This window comes from Nothobranchius furzeri, chromosome 17 (genome assembly GCF_043380555.1).
Source record: "Nothobranchius furzeri strain GRZ-AD chromosome 17, NfurGRZ-RIMD1, whole genome shotgun sequence".
Taxonomy (NCBI): Eukaryota; Metazoa; Chordata; class Actinopteri; order Cyprinodontiformes; family Nothobranchiidae; genus Nothobranchius; species Nothobranchius furzeri.
This window is the reverse complement of record NC_091757.1, coordinates 22,453,989-22,472,684: the sequence shown is the minus strand read 5'-3', so window position 1 is coordinate 22,472,684 and position 18,696 is coordinate 22,453,989. Positions and strand designations below refer to the sequence as shown.

General features: G+C 44.9%; 2 protein-coding genes and 1 long non-coding RNA gene across 3 annotated transcripts in view; all 3 read right to left on the bottom strand.

Annotated features, from left to right (window-relative positions):
• The window catches only part of LOC129154661 (AT-rich interactive domain-containing protein 3A), a 90,400-nt gene extending 85,598 nt beyond the window's left edge, over positions 1-4,802 (bottom strand). Inside the window, exons 1-2 of the mRNA XM_070546311.1 lie at positions 3,708-4,802; positions 2,969-3,523 (exon numbers count right to left, since the gene is read on the bottom strand). Coding sequence (XP_070402412.1) covers positions 2,969-3,523; positions 3,708-3,737 — 585 coding nt within the window. The 5' untranslated portion in view covers positions 3,738-4,802. The remainder of the gene's footprint in view (positions 1-2,968; positions 3,524-3,707) is intronic.
• An 807-nt stretch (positions 4,803-5,609) lies between these two features.
• LOC129154662 (uncharacterized) lies at positions 5,610-7,332 on the bottom strand. Its single transcript, XR_008559927.2, has 2 exons — positions 5,772-7,332; positions 5,610-5,701 (listed from the first exon to the last, which is right to left on the bottom strand). It is a non-coding gene; the product is annotated as an uncharacterized lncRNA (long non-coding RNA).
• A 4,987-nt stretch (positions 7,333-12,319) lies between these two features.
• The window catches only part of stxbp1b (syntaxin binding protein 1b), a 130,968-nt gene continuing 124,591 nt past the window's right edge, over positions 12,320-18,696 (bottom strand). The window contains exon 20 of the mRNA XM_054734596.2: positions 12,320-12,943. The gene's annotated coding sequence lies outside the window, so the exon portion shown is untranslated. The remainder of the gene's footprint in view (positions 12,944-18,696) is intronic.

Below are 18,696 nucleotides of genomic sequence, written 5' to 3'. Positions count from 1 at the left end.
GAAATAGCTCGCACTGTCGGAAAAGACGAGGACGCTGTTAAAAATGCTGGAATGCCGTGTTGTAAACAACAATAATTTCTACTTCTACTATGGTGTAGTGTTGGATGCATGCCGTAGAGCTCCATGCTGCCCCCTACAGTTTGGGAGAATATTGGCTCACCGCAGAGACAAGCCGCATTAACCATAAACGCTGGAAGTTGTGAAGCGCGTTCCATCCGCGAGCCGCATCACCAAGCGGAAAGTGAATGCGTCAAGCATAAACCAAGCTTAAGCGTGAGGAGATGAAGGTGTGGATAACTGTCTCAAGTTCAGAGCGGGACAGAACGGGACTCAGCTTTTCTTACTGCTAACTCACCAGATGTTTATAGTAGAAGTCTCATGAGAAAACAAAAAAATTATTTTAGGTTGTAAATAAAAATATAAAATACTACATAGATTTTTTTGTCATATGTATGCGTTAACATCACCGTAAGAACCCAAGAGTTATATTTTTAATTAAATTTAAAAAATTGAATAACAAAATTTCAAACATTTTGAAAAAAGAAACAAGTTACAAAATATCCAAAAAAATATGCACAATGATCACATATCTAAGGCAATGGTAAAAAACAAAGTAGTATCAGCGACAGCCTCTTTTGTTCTTTATGTAATGTTGTCAGATTCTGCTTGGGATGAAACGTTTATATTGTCCATGTGGGCCTGGGGATCTGTCTCGGATTCTCCAGACAGCAGCTTGGTATTACTACCCTGTGACCATGTCCCAATGCTCCATTATGCCAGACCACAAACTGATGGTATGCTGCATGTCTGAACTCCTGGTTACCCTCCCCAGCAATGGAAAGATCTTCTAAGGCACGGATGTCATTCCACATTCGTCTGGCAAGTCGGAAGTCCCCACCTGCAAAATGTATGCTTCCATTTGAGGGAGCTTGGAAAAACCCGATTGAGGATGTTGCTGACAGCATGTTGTTTCAGTATCTGTTGGTAATTCTTTACAGTTTGTGCATTTACACCAGGGTACATCTGATGCATGAGGACCCACTGGTGGAGCACTTGAAGTTTCATCCATGACGTTAAAAAGGAGACTCGGGTCTCGTGTTAAAACAACTCTCCAGGATTCTGTTGGACCTTTCCAAGTTTAGGGATCTGATTTGTGGCTGTTGAAAGAATCGATAAAGAACATAACTTGGTTTATAATTTGCTACATGCTTATGAAGAGTGGTACAAACAGCGTGAACATACTATTTACTTTGTCAGTGTAGAATGTCTCAAATTGTAGCACTGTAAGCGAATACATTAGAGCTATTTCATTAATTATCTTTAAAAAAAGACTAGAAAATGTAAAAAGAGTAATAACGCCACACTCAATACAAATATATTTTGGTATTTGAATGCTTTTATAATTATTGTTGAAGTTGTGAAATTACAGTTGGTGAAGTTAAATTACATCTCTCTTTTATTCTTTAGTTTTTGCTCCGAACATCAACACTGAGCAAAAAGGCTTTTCTCCAGTAAGTTAGCTAAACTAGAACTTGTTTCATCGGTGATGATGTTTAGCACAAACCGATTGGATCAACAGACTTGAAATAGAATGTTGTGAAACTCTCGATATTTTATTCACTTTATCTTTTTTTTTACCTGACAAAAACAGTTACCCAGAGCACCTCCTCCACCAACCTCCATTTAACGTTTCCTTACATCTAGAGGAACATGCCCTGAAATCATCTAAATTGTTTGATTGGTCAGCTCATGGTCCATTGGTCACGTGGGGGACGGGTCACTTGTTATTTGGATCAATCAGCAGCCGTAAATGAGCATCTAAGACAGGGGTGTCAAACTCATTTTAGCTCAGGGGCCACATTGCGAGAAATCTAGTCCCAAGTGGGCCGGACCGGTAAATTAAAAACAACTTCAGATCGTTTTCTTTGTTTTAATACAATCAACATAAAACAAGGCTGGAGCCTGAGGACAGTGTATCTAAAACAGTACAAGTACAACACCTGAAGTGTACTTGAAACTTTGAAAAAAATTAAAAATCAATAAATAAAAATAAACATTCCTTAGCGATTCAAAGAGCTTACAGATCACATGGCTAGATCAGTTTCATGCATCACTTAAAATTTATTTTACTTAACATCTTTTAGCTTTCACCAGCACATCAGTATCAGAAGTCACATCCTGAGTGGCGGCCAACTTCAGGATGGGATTCAAGTTCTTGTGTGAGCCTTGAGCGCAGCTTTGTTTTATTTATACTCATTACAGAGAAGCAAAGATAAGTTTAGTTTCTCTCTACATTGTAAAGTATGAAAATAAAGTTAACACAACCATCTCGCGGGCCGGATTTAACCCGCTTGTGGGACGGATCCGGCCCGCGGGCCGCATGTTTGACACCCCTGATCTAAGATGATTGACTGAAAACCTGACAAATAATAAAAAGGTGCAGACTATCTTATTTTTTCTTTGTTTAGCCTGAAATGATAGACCCCCAAACCTCATAGGTCCCTGGCCACACACTGTTTGCACGTGTATGAAGGCAGCCTTGCTCTCAATGTCAGCAGTGCTGATTCCTGCTTGTGTGTGTTTTGTAATAATAATAATAATTCTTATTATTATGTTTATTATAGACTTTAACAGCTTGAACCTGAACAAATAAATTCATATATATGAAACATGAAGTATCATTTGTGTGTGAATCTGGGCCTGTCCTGCTGCTGCGTGTGTGTGTGTGTGTGTGTGTGTGTGTGTGTGTGTGTGTGTGTGTGTGTGTGTGTGTGTGTGTGTGTGTGTGTGTGTGTGTGTGTGTGTGTGTGTGTGTGTGTGTGTGTGTGTGTGTGAACATACACACAGAGAGACATGGTTTGGGGATTTGTAAATACTGTTTTTTAGCGACTGTGTCTTGCTGCTTCACACGTAAATTGCCCCTTGGGGACTACTAAAGTTTTCTTGAATCTTCACAGGAAGGTCTTACCTGTTTAAACTGCTCCTCGTATGTCCACTCGTGGTGGTGCGCCGTCGGAAACCCAGAGGAGGGAGCGGGCAGGGTGGACCCCGGGACTCTGGTCATGAGCTGCCCTCTGGCTCCTTGTGTGGACAGACCAGGTCTCCGGAGGGCGGACGGTCGCTGCTGGGGGAGATCTGAACTACTACCATCATTCTCTTCTTCATCAGTGATCTCCTGATTGTCCGTATCTCCTCCATCCTGGTCGTTGGTCCACACACGCATGTCCGCATCCTCCCGGTGAGACAGCGTGAACGCCGGGCCACCTCCGGCGCGCATGGCCGCCTGATAGTGGCGGGGGTCCAGAGCTTGTTGGTGCACATGGGGCTGCTGTTTTTGTTCCGCCACCCGGAGCTTCTCTTCCAGGACCAGACGTGCAGCCTGCTGCCGCTGCAGGGTTTCCATCACTGCCTCCAGCTTCATGCCGCCGCTGGGCTGGTGAGTCTGTGCGTCCTGGAGGCGGCTATGGTTGGAGGCGGAGGCAGCAGGTCGCGCAAAGCTGCGGGCAGCCGAAAGAGAGCCCTGCTGCGAAGAGACAGAGAGGTCCTGTCACAACCTTCATGCAACCAGAGACACGTCTCACCACAGAGTTGATTGAAGATGACATTTAAAACATTTTAAAAGGTTAATGTGTCCAAATGTGGATAAAGTTCCTCTAAGCTGCAGGGATCCTCGTCATGCAGAACTACAACCGGAACCAGACGCATACCACAGCAGATGGAGCTCCTTCATCAGCCATGTCTGTCAGATGGACGACAGTCCAGCGCAGGTTCTCTCACAGATCTGACTCAGTGGGAATTCGGGGCTGAATACCTGAGCTGAAGAACAAGAGGACTTTTAATGACCTGTGGAGGCAGAGATCGCGCGCACAAATACACGCAAGCACGCACAAACACATACTTCAGTAAAGTTACCAAGATACTCACAGATTCGACATTTGCGGCTCAATACCTCCTGAACACAGAGGTGTTTAGAAACATAACACACCTCTCTGGTATCGTGGCAAGCAGGGCCGTGCAGAGACCTTTGACGGGGCGGGGGCTCAAAGTAGAAAAAAGGGGCACTTATAGAGCAATCCAATAAGTTAGAAAATTCAGATAATGAGACCCTTGGGTTCAAACAACATAAAAATATATAAATTAGTGTCATTAGTGTTAATGTTAGTTCATAAATAATAGTTTTAGTTTTTAAAGCTGACTTATATCTAGAGGTGTTACAACCACATTTCTGCCCCTGATCAGAGTCCAAGTTGTTTGATTTTTGATTATCTTCCAATACTGAGTCCTGTTCTGATACCAGGTGGTGATGCAACGCATTATAAAAGAAGAAAGAAGTCGTCCTTCTGTCTGTATTTGTCATTTTGTTATTTTAGCCTGAAAAGGTCACTCATTCAGGAAGTACATTTAACAGGAATCAAGATACTTTATTGCTATTGCACAGGTGTACAACCAAAGATATTATGTGCTTACTAAAGACAGCTCTAGTAAGAGGTAGTAAAATAAATGTAAAATAAATGCACCACAGAGACTTATCCAGTGTGATCTACAGCTATGTTAGCTGAGATCTTTTTCCTGTCAGTAGAAAATTCTTGATCCCATTCCATGATCTCACTGAACTTAACACTAAACATGAGAGCTCTGCTACCAACCTAACAACAACACCCTTTACACAAAGGCACCATCATCACATACGTGGCTAGCCTGGCAAGCCAGACTAAATAAATGTATTATTTAGTCTGGCCACGCTCCATTGACGGCTCTCGGTTGTGGGGCGGGTTCTACCGTTGTCTTTCAAATGATCTCCACATTCCACTGGACAATGAACGTGACATACTCTTGTTTCACCCTGTTGCATCATCCCACCCACCAGGCATATAGAGTGCCCTGATTGGCCCACAAAGCGAATAAAGCTCTGTGATTTGTTCACTAAGCAGATAGAGCACTATGATTGGCCCACCATTATGGACTAATCACAGCTCTTTATGTGTTTGAAACCCCTCTAGAGAGCTGTGATTGGCCAGCCAGAGTCCTGGTAGGAGCTGTGGAGGTTCCAATGGAGCATGCCTAGACCAAACTTTGCAAAGCAAGAATTTGGTCTAGTTCACTAGGCTAACACGTGGCAGGAGTCTCAGAGAAACTTAGAAGAATCTTCTCCAAACACAACATCCCGGTAAACGTTAACCCAACAACACCCTCAGACAGAACCTGGTCCATCCAGAAGACAAAACACCCAAACAGAAGCTCAGTGGGGTCGTTTATGCAGTCCAGTGTAGGAGCACTGTCCAGATGTTTACATTAGTGAAACTAAACAACAAGTACACAAGAACATAAACACAGGAGAGCCACCTCTTCAGGTCAGAACTCTGCAGTCCACCTTCACCTGAAGGACAAGGGACACACCTTTGAAGATGACAAAGTCCACATTCTGGACAGAGAAGATAGATGATTTGAGAGAGGAGTAAAAGAAGCTATCTATGTCAAAACGTGAAAAGCCCCACTTTAAATAGGGGCGGGGCTTAGATTTCACCTTTCCAGTATCAATAATGCAGCTTTTGTCATGTTGTGGTGAAGATATCTAACCCACGACATACAGAATCAGATCAGAGACGGGGTGAAATGTTTAAACAAGGATTTATTAAAGGAAAACCAAGGAAGCAGCATAAACGTAGCTGAGTTCTTGCACAAGGAAGCTGGTGCGGGAAATCTGTGGACAGATCGGAGTTAGATCCAATTTGAGGAGGGAACAAGGAATCAGACTTGTGCGGAGGACTTACGGTCTGGAGAGGATGGAACTAGTTTGAGGGAGGAGTGGTCCGGTCTGGGTTGAGAGGCTTTGCAGGGACTGAGATCCAAGAAGTGAGACGTGGAGGGAGCTGAGCTAGTGGAGGTCCAGGAAGTTTAGGTGGGCAGCTGGAGGTGGTTCTGGCCAGGGGAGAGGCTGAGAGACGAGCGGGGTTGGAGTTCCAGATGGTGTGGGCTCCAGAGTTCTGCCAGTCTAAGATGAGTGTGTAGGTTTGTCCAGGTAGAGTAATCATCCAGCGAGGTGAAGAAGTCTCAGCTGCTTAAATACCCCTGGCCAGCTGATGAGCAGATCTGCTGCAGCTTGGTCAACCTCCAGACACGCCCACCTGCAGAGGGAAAACTCAAAAGACAGGGAGTGACAGCAGGAATCCACCTCAGACCGTGACAGCTTTGGTCAAGGTCAGAGCGCATTTACAGCAGCAAAGCTACACCAAAGCTGTACAAGGTAAAACAAATCAGGGTACAACAGATCAACAATAAAAACCTAAAATAAGAAGAGCACACAACAGTCACAATCTATGATAAAAACTGTTAAAATCTATTAAGATGCTCAAGTCAGCCTGCATTAAAAGCCAAATCAAAAAATTGCGTCTTAAGAAGGGATTTAAATGCTCTAGATTCTGTGTGGTCCTGATGTTGAGAGGTAGCACAGTTTGGGCCCAACCACAGAGAACGCTCTGTCGCAGCGAGTCTTGTGGCGGGTTTTTGGAACTGTTAAAAGAGCTATAGAGCTGGACCTCGTGGTTCTGGCAGGGACGTAAGTGGACAGCAGCTCAGAGATGTAAACTGGGGCCAGGCCATGAAGGGATTTAAAAACAAAAAGTAAAATTTTGAAACGGATCCTGTAAGAGACAGGAAGCCAATGGAGAGAGGCCAGAACCGGGGTTATGTGATCCCACTTGCTGGTTCCAGTCAGCAAGCAAGCCGCTGCATTTTGGACCAGCTGAAGTCGGTGTGGGGAGGACTGGTCCAGGCCAGAATACAGGGAGTTGCAGTCGTCCAATCGGCAAGACACGAACAGGTGGATGACATGTTCGAGGACATTAGCAGGAAGGTATGGCTTCACCTTTGCTATCTGCCTTAAATGATAAAACCTGATTGGACCACTGCACTCACCTGTCTGTAAAGATTAAAAGAACCGTCTAAAAACACACCAAGGTTTTTAACACCGGGTTTTAGAAAACCAGAACAAGGACCAAGAGGACCAACAGCGTTGTTTAAAAGATTAGAACTTTTTTTTTAATCTCATTCAGTTTCAGTCTAGGTCACACCTTCCTGCATCTAATCAACACGATGACTCACCATCAGTAGAGGCTAACGACTCATCAGGAGAGGGAGAGGCGGGGTACTCAGAGTAGTTTCTGCTCTTTAAATAACAACAGACAGCTACAGCTTATGAGCTTGACTCTCCCATATTCCAGTTAGAACTGACAAAGCTCCTCAGAGGAGAAGTGAAACGTTTTAAAGAAACCAAAGAAGTCCAGCTGCCTTCATCTGAACTCTTTGGAGTAATAGTCAATAATAAAAAATACATAATAAAGTACTAAAACGTATATAATTATGCTCACATTCACTTTTACCATCTCTTTGTTGGAGGCGGAAAATTTATCACGTTTAACCCTCTTATGACCATAAATATAACAAGTATTTTTGTTTTATGGCTTTAAAATTGTAATAAAAGTGTAAAATGTTTGTAACTCTGCTCCTTTTTTCAGAACAACCTCAGCTTTCAGTGTCTGGTTTGTATTTGTGTTTATGTTTATTAAAGTCCGTAAAACTGCAGCTTAAATAAAAAAAACGGATTTGAATTTTCTTTGCATTTATTACTAAACAGGAACTTCTAAATGACTTGAGCAAACTGTGTTAAAATAACTATTTAAACTCAGAACTGTGTTGCAAACACTCAGAAAACAGTGTGACCCCTGACCTCACGATTACCAGTTTAATGACTGCAGCCTGTCTGTGACCACAGGTCTACGCTCTGGTCCAGAGAACGGGATACAGTAAAATAAATACTAGGTATCATAAAATAACACTCATGGGCTACTTCACAGCTGTAGCTACATTTCTACCAGCATTATGAAGATCAATAAGCAGATAAAAGGTTAAATGTAAACATTTCATTACAAAAAGTCAACTAATAAAATTCTGCACTGATAACATTATATTTTCAGCTAAATAAATATTTATTGTAGGTATAAATAATGCTGGAATGAAGCTGAATCATTTAGTAAACAGTTGAGCGATCAAATAAAAACCAGTGTGACTGTAATCTGTCCCTCCTCATGTCACCATCTACAGAAACAGCCTTCTGGGACACCTGACCAACCAGGTGGATTTTATTTGTGATGTTTGTTTCCATAACTTTATAAAAGCTGCTGATGAAGATGATCAGATCATCTCCTCCCTTTGGTTCTCCGCTCTCCCGTCGCGGTCCGCACCGTTTCTTTCAGTGACGCTGCAAAGCTGGTTTCCCACTAATAGTGATTTTTGGAGTAACATGAATTACATCAAGTAATACCTCGTTGGAAAGCTCGTTTTATGTAATTTTAGAAACCGTTTGAATTATTTTTATTTGATTAGTAATTCAGAAGTTATGACCCGGAGAATCTAGAGTGAGAAACATCCGTGATTCTTTGTGAGTTTCTGCAACTCTTCAGGAGAAGTCTCTCTCGTGTCTCATTTTCTGTCCCAGACATGCAGCTACCTGACTCTGCTCCACACACACTAGCCACGGACTCAAACACACGTAAACAAAAGCTCTGATATTAAAATCTATCCAGCTGACGTGGAGCAGGCAGGAAAAAAACTTACAGCGCAGACTCCTGTCCGCAGGGAAAACACCGGTTTGTCGTCTCCATGGCTACAAGGTAGAGCGACAGCAAGGACAACCAATCACACGTTAGTATGATGCGGCAGAGCCAATCAGTGAGCTTGTAGGCGGGTCTAAGGGAAAATAGCCTTCAGCTTGAGGCGGCTGCCTCCGCATGGTCCTAGTGCCCGATTTGTATCACAGTATAACAGTTTTGTACGGTAAAATCTGACAAACGACCGGAAAAAGGGCACTTTGGGCACTTCGGACAAAAGGGGCAGGGTCTCAAGTACCCTCCGCCCCCCCCCCCCCTCTCTGCACGTGCCTGGTGGCAAGGTAGAGAACAAGCTACAACCTCGTTTCTGAAAAAAAAATCCCGAGCAGAACGAGCGCTCAGGGACCGTCAGCAAATAATCACACCAGAAACGTTTGATGATAAACTATGTGAAAAAGTCCACAATTACACAGTGCAGTGTGACCAAATTCACAAAATACACGCTGATCACACTACACTATTTAGTTTAATCCAGGTATACAGTTTAGATTTGATGTGAAAGGCCGGCTTTGGCGACAGACGACACAGGCGCAAAATAAAAAAATAAAAAAGTTTATTACATTTATGTTTGTTATATGAAATGCACTCTCTACATGCTCAAAATTCCCCTCTGAAATGACATGAAATTAAAACATCAATGTTTAAATTCTATTGATCTGGCTGCATGACGAGCTCCCGCTTGGGCCACCGCTCCAATGCATTTGACCGTTAAGGGTGCCGTAGATCACGTGCGTGGGTAGCACTGTAAAAGGACATCCTGTTGTCGTCGCGTTTAAACTTTTGATATTTTACGATTAAAAGAACACCTAAGCCATCGGGATCAGCATTCCCAAAGCGAAGGAAGCAGGAAGTAAAAAAAACGAGCCCAAAGCAGAGGTATGCAGACTTTTGCTGTTCCAACAATTACGCTCAGGGGGAATGTCCAGTATTTTGACCTCACATGTATGTGTGGTCTAGATTCTAGCTTAGGAGGATACCGGGTGGACTGTGATGGTAAATTTCTGGTGAATTTCAGCCCCATTGGGGGTCCAAACTTGACTGGTCAAAAAGTATATTGGATGGTTGTTGCTGAAGATGTCAAAAAGCCACAGTGAACTTGCAGATGCTTGTGTGCTTTCTCGCCACAGACCGTGGAACCAAGGAGATTGGGGATGCACGTGCTTCTACCAAGATGAGGCATCAAGGTCACTCATCTTACCCCTCCCGCTGCTGCATACTGCTGAGAGGGCCACTACGACTGACCATCCTCATGCAGGCGCGCCGAGGACGGCAGGTAAGTAAACGATCTGTCTTAAGCTTGCAGGGCCCATCCACCATGTCACTGCTGATGTTTGGGGATCACACTTTGCCCTGAAACCACCCCTCAGCATCTTATGGAACGAGAGGAAACGGCATTAGTTGGGAGGAACAACGGAAACAACATCTGGTGGTTGAGACCCCTCCTGGGTCCATTCACACGGCGCTGTGACCTGCCTCCAACGATGTCAAGATCCAGTACCCCAAATCTCCCGTCTGGTTTCATGGCTCCCTGCCCAAAAAGACATCCCCTCACCGTCCCCACCGTCACTGAATCCCAGGTTGCTATAACATCATCACAGTTGCTGGCACATGCCTTTTGCTCAGGTTGGCTCTCTCCTGCCACTCACCTGGTGTGGCACACGCGTGCAGATTGGCACACTGACCCAGCCTCATATGAGCGACCAAAGCCGCGCCCCTCACGACGACGACCCCAAAGGACACTTCTACATCACCTTTCCCCGTGCAACACCATCCTGAAGAAGGCATTGTTTTGCTCAAACTACAGTGTCCAGTCCACGGACAAGCCCTTTGACCTCAGCTCTGCCACAGTTAGAGCTGCGTACATTAACATTTTACATTAACTTTCCCCCTCGAGTAACTTCCTGAAATCCAAAGAATCGACTGGAGGATCCTGGAGTTTTATGAGTTAGCTAGTATCTGGTAACTGGTATCAGCTCTTGTTAAAGTTTCTTGCACCTGTTATTGTTATCCTGGTCATGATTTGCTTAGTTTTAAACTGTGTGCTCCCGTGTTTGAAGAATATGGTAAGCAAACTGATGATGAATGCCTTGATTCAATATACTCTCCTGAGACAAAAAGAGGAGCTTCCAGAAGATGAATATATTGCCTGATAAAGTTGGTTTCATTATGACTTCAACATTGTAAATTACGGTTTCTGTAACCATTGTTGTTTGATGTTCTTGTTATCAACTCAGATTTTATTATCCTTCATTGTTATAATCATTTAAGGTGAACTCCGTTTGAACAGGGGGGTGTAACGTGAGGAAGTATGGGTTTTCTGCGCCAAAGGTCGTATTTGCCCGGCTGGGTCAGAGCTGGGTCATGCAGCACTTTCACCCACAGATTAAGACCTGAGCCGACAGCAAGTCTGAAGGATTCCACAACAATCGAACACCTGCAGCTCCAGAAGAAGGACTTCAACCCACACTCTAGTCATAATAAAACAAAGTCTTAAACTTTCTTCATTATTAAAGTTAAATAATCATTTTATCACTTTGCTCATTATACATGTATTTTAATCAAATGAATGATTATTATGCTTTGGGTAATCATAATGAACTATAATGAATCAGTATACTTAATTAAATAATGTTTTTGAAGATGTTTAGTGATGACCTTCACACTCGCTCACACAGGTCTGGATTCACAGTAACTCCAAAACACATTTGCTCTGACGCACAACAAGTTTGCTTTGGGAAGAGAAGTGGTTTTTGGTAAGTTAGTCAGAACGAGATTGAGAACGGAAGAGGGCGGACGTGCGGAACAAACGCCAACGGGGAACGGAGCCCTGCCGGCTCTTTTCTCCCGCCCACGCTATTTCTGTCAAGCCAGACAGAATAGCTGAAATGCAACCAGCTAACGCAGACTCGTCCCAGAGGCTTTGATTTCTGAGTTAATTTAAACTTGAGAAAGCGCGTCTGCCAAACGCTTCAGCAACGTGTACCGAGGTCAACTCTGGACTGGACCGTCAGCACACCTTCGTCTTCTCTGCCAGCCAAGGTGTGACCTGGATAAACATCCTCCGAGGTCCCCTGCCTTTGCGCGTGTTGGACTTTCTCTAAGGTACACCTGGATTGAATAAATAAAAATACCTAACAGCGAGGCTGCCGAGCACTGGTGCCACCAGTCCCTCCGACCACCACCAGCAGACAAGTTGGGTTAGTTGTCTTGCCCAAGGACACAACGACAGCATTTAGCTGATCACTCACCTTTCAGCTGCTACCATTGAGAGCGGAGGGATCTGTTGTCTGAGGTAAGATGACTGCTATTTAGCTACACCCTCGACACCCGCTTTCATCATCTAGTGTTTATATACATATCTATGGGTTGTACAACCCTAAGAAGATGATATACAACCACGGATGAGGGGGTGTAGGTATCTTGGGTTTTTGTCCATGAGTGAAGGGAGGTGGGAGATGACAGACACGCTGAACTGATCTGTGGTGAAAACGGAGACCTGGAGTAGAGCTGCTGCTCCTTCATATCAGTTTCTCTGTCAATCTATCAGCGTGTTCACCCATCCATCTCTCTCTGCAACCAGGAAATGGTCGTAAAGCTTTATATCAGTTGTGTGCAGCCTGAGCTGTGATGAGTGAACACAACCAAACCACGAGTTTCCTATAGAAACCACTTTATTAGCTCAGCACGTGCTGTATACTGTTCATGTATGTGACCAAACAACCACAATCAGTAAACAGTCATTATACAACAATAACAGCATCATAATAAACAGAAGATGTTACTGCAGGACACACCTACTCATCACTATAAATTGTAAAAGCAGAAGTATGTGAATATCTATCTATCTATCTATCTATCTATCTATCTATCTATCTATCTATCTATCTATCTATCTATCTATCTATCTATCTATCTATCTATCTGCTGATTTACCATGTGACACAAAAAAACACAAAAAGCTCAAAGCTCTAATTTATTTACGATAAATTTTTAGAAACAAACTAAAGAATAAAACTAAATTAAGTGAACAAAAATCCAGTTATTCTTTCTGACATTTAAGGTTAGACACTTGTATCTCTATGCAGACAACTACCTTCAATAAGTCCATCTTCCAACAGTCTGTAAGAACCACGTTATTAAAACTAGTTTCTGCATGAGGAGGGGTCACAGGTTGTTTGTAGAACTAAGGAGGGAGGACTACCGAAGTGAACTTTCAAGCTCTTCTTCCTCACACGTTCTTCAGATCCTTGAGAAGTGGCAAAAAAAATCAGCTGATCCTAAAAGACACAAGAAAACATAAATATAAGGATATATTTACCTGCTCAGAGACACATGTTCTATCAAAGCATTAGGCATTAGTAACACAGGTCCAGCTATAAATAATAATAATAATGGATTACATTTATGCAGCACTTTTCTAGGCATTTAAAGCACTATCCGAGTCAGGTTATCACAGTAGGTCTGGGTGAAATACCAATTTTATTATCATATTCAAATCCAAATATACTTTATTAATCCCAGAGGGAAATTAGAGTTTCAGTACACACAATTCTGCGATCACACATGCATGCATAGACACATGACAAGAATTGGTGACTGTGGTCATTCGCAACCCGAGTCGCGCTACCTTAAAGATCAAGAGGGTTTATATGAGGATAGAGTCGGGGGGGAGGGAAAAAAAAGCCACTTCAGAGTTACCTTCCACAGAGAGGATAGCTTTGCTGTGAATATAAAACACCTCAGACAGAAATGTTCACAAGTTAGCAGATCTAACCAAACTAGACTACATCCCACTTTTAAAGAAAGTGGAAGATGATCTTGCAAGATGGAAATCCTTACCAATATCACTCATGGGGAGAGTTGCTACAATTAAAATGATGGTCTTACCCAGAATAAATTACTTATTCTCGATGATCCCAAACAAACCACCAGCTGACTGGTTTAAATCTCTGGACTCCTCAGTTACTAAATTCCTTTGGCAGGATAAACCTCCACGAATTAGCTTAAAAACACTTCAGAAGACCAAAGACAGAGGAGGACTGGATTTACCCAACTTTTATTATTATTTCTTAGCCAACAGGCTGCAATATATACCAAGATGGTTGCAAGATAACCCATTAGATGAGTCCTGGTTAGATATAGAACAGACACTTTGCAATACGATAGAGCTTTCAGACTTACCATTTATTAGCTCAAGCATAAGAAAACATGAAGGCTTCAAAAGTATTAGTATCAGCACCTCTCTGACAGCATGGTGGGAGTATCTTAAAATGACAGAGTCTTCACTAGTACCATGCAGATGCATACCTATCTGGAATAATCCTAATATTTTGCTAAATAACAAAATGATGAACCTTCCGGACTGGAAAAATAAAGGAATCCTATACCTGGAACACATATATGAAGGACTGAACTTCATCCCATTTAATAGAATAGTCTCCCAATTTGGGATGGATAAGAATAGCTTTTTAGAATATCACCTAATTAAATATGTAGTCAAAATAAAATTTAAGCTCAATAAAATAAAATTACAAACACCACCAAGGGTATTAGACTTCTATAATCTCAAACCCCCCAAACTACTGTCTAAAGTACATAAGAATCTGTCCAAAATAGACGATAGAATTGCAATCCTATTGAAAAATGGGAGGTGGATCCATCAGACAGCTTTGACCAGGACTTCTGGTCCCAAACTTGTTTAAAAACTTTTAAAATGATCACACACTCCACTTTACAATTAATTCAGTACAACATTCTACACAGAGTACACTATACAGGTCATCGGATGTTCAAGATGGGGTTTGTGTCGTCTGACACCTGTACACACTGCACAAACAACATTCCTGACAATTACATTCATGCACTGTGGTCCTGTCCACCTATCCAGGAATTATCGGGTAGAGTATGTGAGGATCTGTCAAAGTCTCTGAAATGTCATTTCCCAACTTCCCCCTCTCTTTGTGTACTGGGAAACCTGGACGATGTCCCGATTGAAACATCTTTGGTTCACGTGGTTCTGACTGCCATATGCATCGCTAAGAAAACTATCCTCTTGAATTGGAAAAATATAGAAACTCTCTGCATTAACCAGTATAGAAATCTTTTGTTAGATCATATTACACTTGATTTAGCCTCTGCTTCCACTTCAGATCAATCTCTCTGGGCTCCTTTGATCGGTTCCATCACATAGCGAGGGTGGGGGGCCGTTGATGTTGTCCTGCGGGATGATGTGGGTGGGGGGTGTGGGGTCTGAGTTTGGAGTATCCGGATGTTCCCTGGAGGTGGGTTCACTGGGGGTGTCTGGGACTGGGGGGCTGTTTCCCCCCTCTGGAGGTGCTTGGGTTGCCTCGGGGGGTGGACTGCTGGCGGTTGTGAGTGGGGCCCCTTGGGGATCTTGGCGGCAGCCATGGGTCACTGCCTGGCAGATGCATTGCCCCTGGACGGGTCTGGGTGGGGGCCCGGGGTGTGGGGGTGGCCGGCCCCGTGTGGGGATCTGGGTGGGGCCTTGGGGGTCGGGTCCTGACATGTATGCTGCCGGGAAGAAGGCAGGAACATGCAGCAGTGCCTGGCCTGGGTTCAGGGGCCTCGGGTAGACCTTGGCTCCTCTGCTGTTCCATCACAGGGGAGGGGGAGGTCCAGGAGAGGGAGGACCCAACCTTACCTGGATGTCCTATGTCTTATATATTCTGGAAGTTGTGCAAATGCAGGGATGTGCATAGCTTTTCTGCTGGGGTGGGGCTGGGTTGGTGCCTTCGGACTCCTTGGGGCTCTGTAATGCTGCTGCTTTGGGCCCTGGCAGGATGGGCTGGGGTCTCCATGCCCTGGGTGGCAGTTTGACAACAGAGGTGCCTATTGGGGCCAGTGGGAGAGCTGGCTCCCTGGAGGGCTAAGCCCAACCAGCCATTCCTCCCCATCCCCGCATATTTCTCTCCTCCTGCTCCCTCACATCATCACACAAACATACACATAGGACCTTGGGGGGTGGACAAGTCAGGGAGTGTGAGTCTGGACCCCATTTCCGCATTCCTGTGGCAACCTGCCCCACAATTTTATTTGCACCTTATACACTTCCATCGACGACATTCCACGCAAACACACACTTAGGGACTTGGGAGTGAGCACATTCAACGGCATTTGGCAGGGGGATTTCTCAGCCTCCTCCCGAGTGCCGGTGCCCACTTCCAATTTTAAACTGCACTTAGACACCGAGGGCTGTGGGTGCAAGTGGGGTGGTGCGGTGGCATCCGCTGGCATAGGCCAGACAATGCCTGCACTGCCCGCTCACCAAAGCCATGGAATACACCTCATCAACACACAACACTATAATGGAGCAGGCGGAGGGAGACTAGGGTTCCTAGCACTGTTGCTTGGCTTCCTGGGGCTGGAGACTAGGAGGGAGATCTGGCCGTCTAGTTGGGGTCTGGGGTGGTGGGTTGCTGGGCTCGGTGTTGGGCGGGGGAGCCTGCTCATCAGCACCCCAGCAGAAAGGGTCAAACTCTGGTAACCGGTGATGGTTATACCCAGTGTGCAGCAGTACCGGGACCAGAGTGAATAGGGTGTGTATGTGGAGCATGAGTGGGTGTCCGGCGTGCATTTTTGTAAGTCTTTGGTTGTATGTGCATGTGTGAGCATGAGGGAGGGAGTGTGTGACTGTGTTTGTGTATGACTGTATATGTCAGGTGGGGCCTTTGACTCCTCCCCTCTCCTGGGACCTCCTTTGATGATATAGATCTTCGTCTCCCCTCCCCCTGCCACACCTGGTGTGGGGTGTGGTGCCTTGGTCTGCCTGAGTGTTCGTGGCTCCCGGGTCAGGGGGTTTAAGATCTTTTGCACCTGCCTGGTATATTCCGGTGGCTGCCTGGTGGGGTCTGGGTCCCTGGGCTCTGCTGGGTCCTCGGCGGGGGTGGTCGCCCCTGGGTCCCGGGTCGCTGGGTCCCGGGCTCGGCCAGCTAGGGGGTGGGAGGTGGCGGGCGGGCCTGTGGGCTTGCCGCTGATATCTCCCGGGGCTCTGCCGGCTACTGGTTGTGGCCCCCCGGGGCGATCCTCTGCGCCTCTCGAGGGGGGCGGGGGCCTTTCTGGTTGCAGTCCCCTTGGGGTTCCTGTGTTCTGGGGCAACGCCTGGATCTCTGGGACTTGGAGCTCCCCCCATCTCCTACGCATCTCTGGGGGCAGATCTGTGGTCCCTCACACTCTCTATTGGATGCTCCTATAGAGAAACCTTACATAAACAAGCGCGTGTACACACACAGGTGCTCACATGGTGCTCTCAAAAGTATGGACTTGGGCACATTCAACACTTGTCTTAAGGTTGTCGTTGCCACTACATGCACTATGATTTATTATCGTGTGATTGTTCAGTTAAACAATGTTGATTTTATATTTCAACATCAGGTTGACGCAGTGATAGCTTGCTCCTGATGTATTGTTGTGTGTCCCATTTTTTTCTGCTCTTTCTCTTTCTGCAGGTCTAGAAGCAGACTCTTGTTCATTATTGTTTATTTTTGTGGAACCCCCCCCCCCTTCTTCCCACCTTTTGTCTTTTCCTTTCTCTTTCACCTCTGTCTCCGTGTCTGGTCGGAATTACAAAGCATTCAAAAACAATAACAATAAAGTTTTAAGTCTCAGGCGTGACATTAAAAGCAGACGCTTTGATGCTCCACCTGAGAATAAATCTGTAAGGCTTGTTACCAGCATTAAGACATCAATTCTGCTTGCTTCACAGCCAGACAGGACACGGTTAAAAAAATAAATAAATAAAAATAAATAAGAAATGCTCACAGACATCAGACAACACAACATGAGTTTCCACTAGGTGGGGAGGTAGGGTTGGGACTCTCCTCACTTCAGTGCGTGAAGCCACATGGAGCAGCGCTCATCACCTCCGTTTGGACAGGGGAGGGAGATAATGGGTTAGAGGGCACATTGACTCCTAGATACGGTTCCACGGCCTTCACCGATCGCAGTCCCGCCCAGGCTGGGATAGGGAGAAAGAGTTTCCATAGCGAAGGCAGCATTCCAAATTTCTTCTGAGGGGGAGTAATCACTTTACACTTCAGCCTCAAAGGCTCCAAGGGCACCAGATTCAGATAAAATTGTTTTGGGACAGACAGAGATAATTTCCTCTCTGCCTTAGTGTTCTGTTGGTCTTCAACCTCTCTAGATCCAATAATGGTGTAATTAAGCTATGTTTATGTTTATTCACTTAGCGGACGCTTTTATCCAAAGCGACTTACAATTTCAAACCTGTAGGGCATGTTGTGAGCTGTGGGGGAAATCAGAGTACCCGGAGGAAACCCACGCATGCATGGGGAGAACACGCATCTCCACGCAGAAAGCTGAGTTTCAAAACTGCGACCTTCGTGCTGCGAGGCAACAGTGCTAACCACTGCGCCACCATGCAGCCCAATCTATCCCAATCTGTGCTGATCCGTCAACTCGCTCCTTGATGGTATCCACCTTCTGTGCCAGAGCCTGAATCTCAGCCAACGTTCCAAGCTTATGACTCATCTCGACAATTATATGACTTTGTGCGTTCAAAGCGTGATGAATTCCATCCCTGAGCTCCGGGATTGAGCCAATATGCCTCGAAAGCTCATTCATTTTCCGGTAAGCCAGGTAACCGCTCAGGCCAAACAGCAGGAGTCCCGATACCAAAACGACGAATATCCAGACATCTTCAGAATCCGCTACAGACAGTTGAGAGAGGCAGATCAGGTTCCACTGTTTCCAGGAGTCCAAGATATACCCAGCTAGCTCTGTCCCAGAGGAGCATCCGGGTGCCCCTTCTCCCATTCTCATCGTTGAATTTTTTTTGTCAATCGCGTTGAGAGACCAGCTGACCAGATCCATTTCTAATAATTTCCAGTTTCCAGAAAAAATGCAGAAAGCGCCGTGCACACAAAGACAGGACAAAGAACCTTGGGATGAGGAGGGAAGGAGAGGAGAAAAAAAAGTGTCTGTACTGTCCAAGAGCTGGAAGAAAATATTGGGATATATTTAGAAAAATATATGATATTGTACCTATACCGTT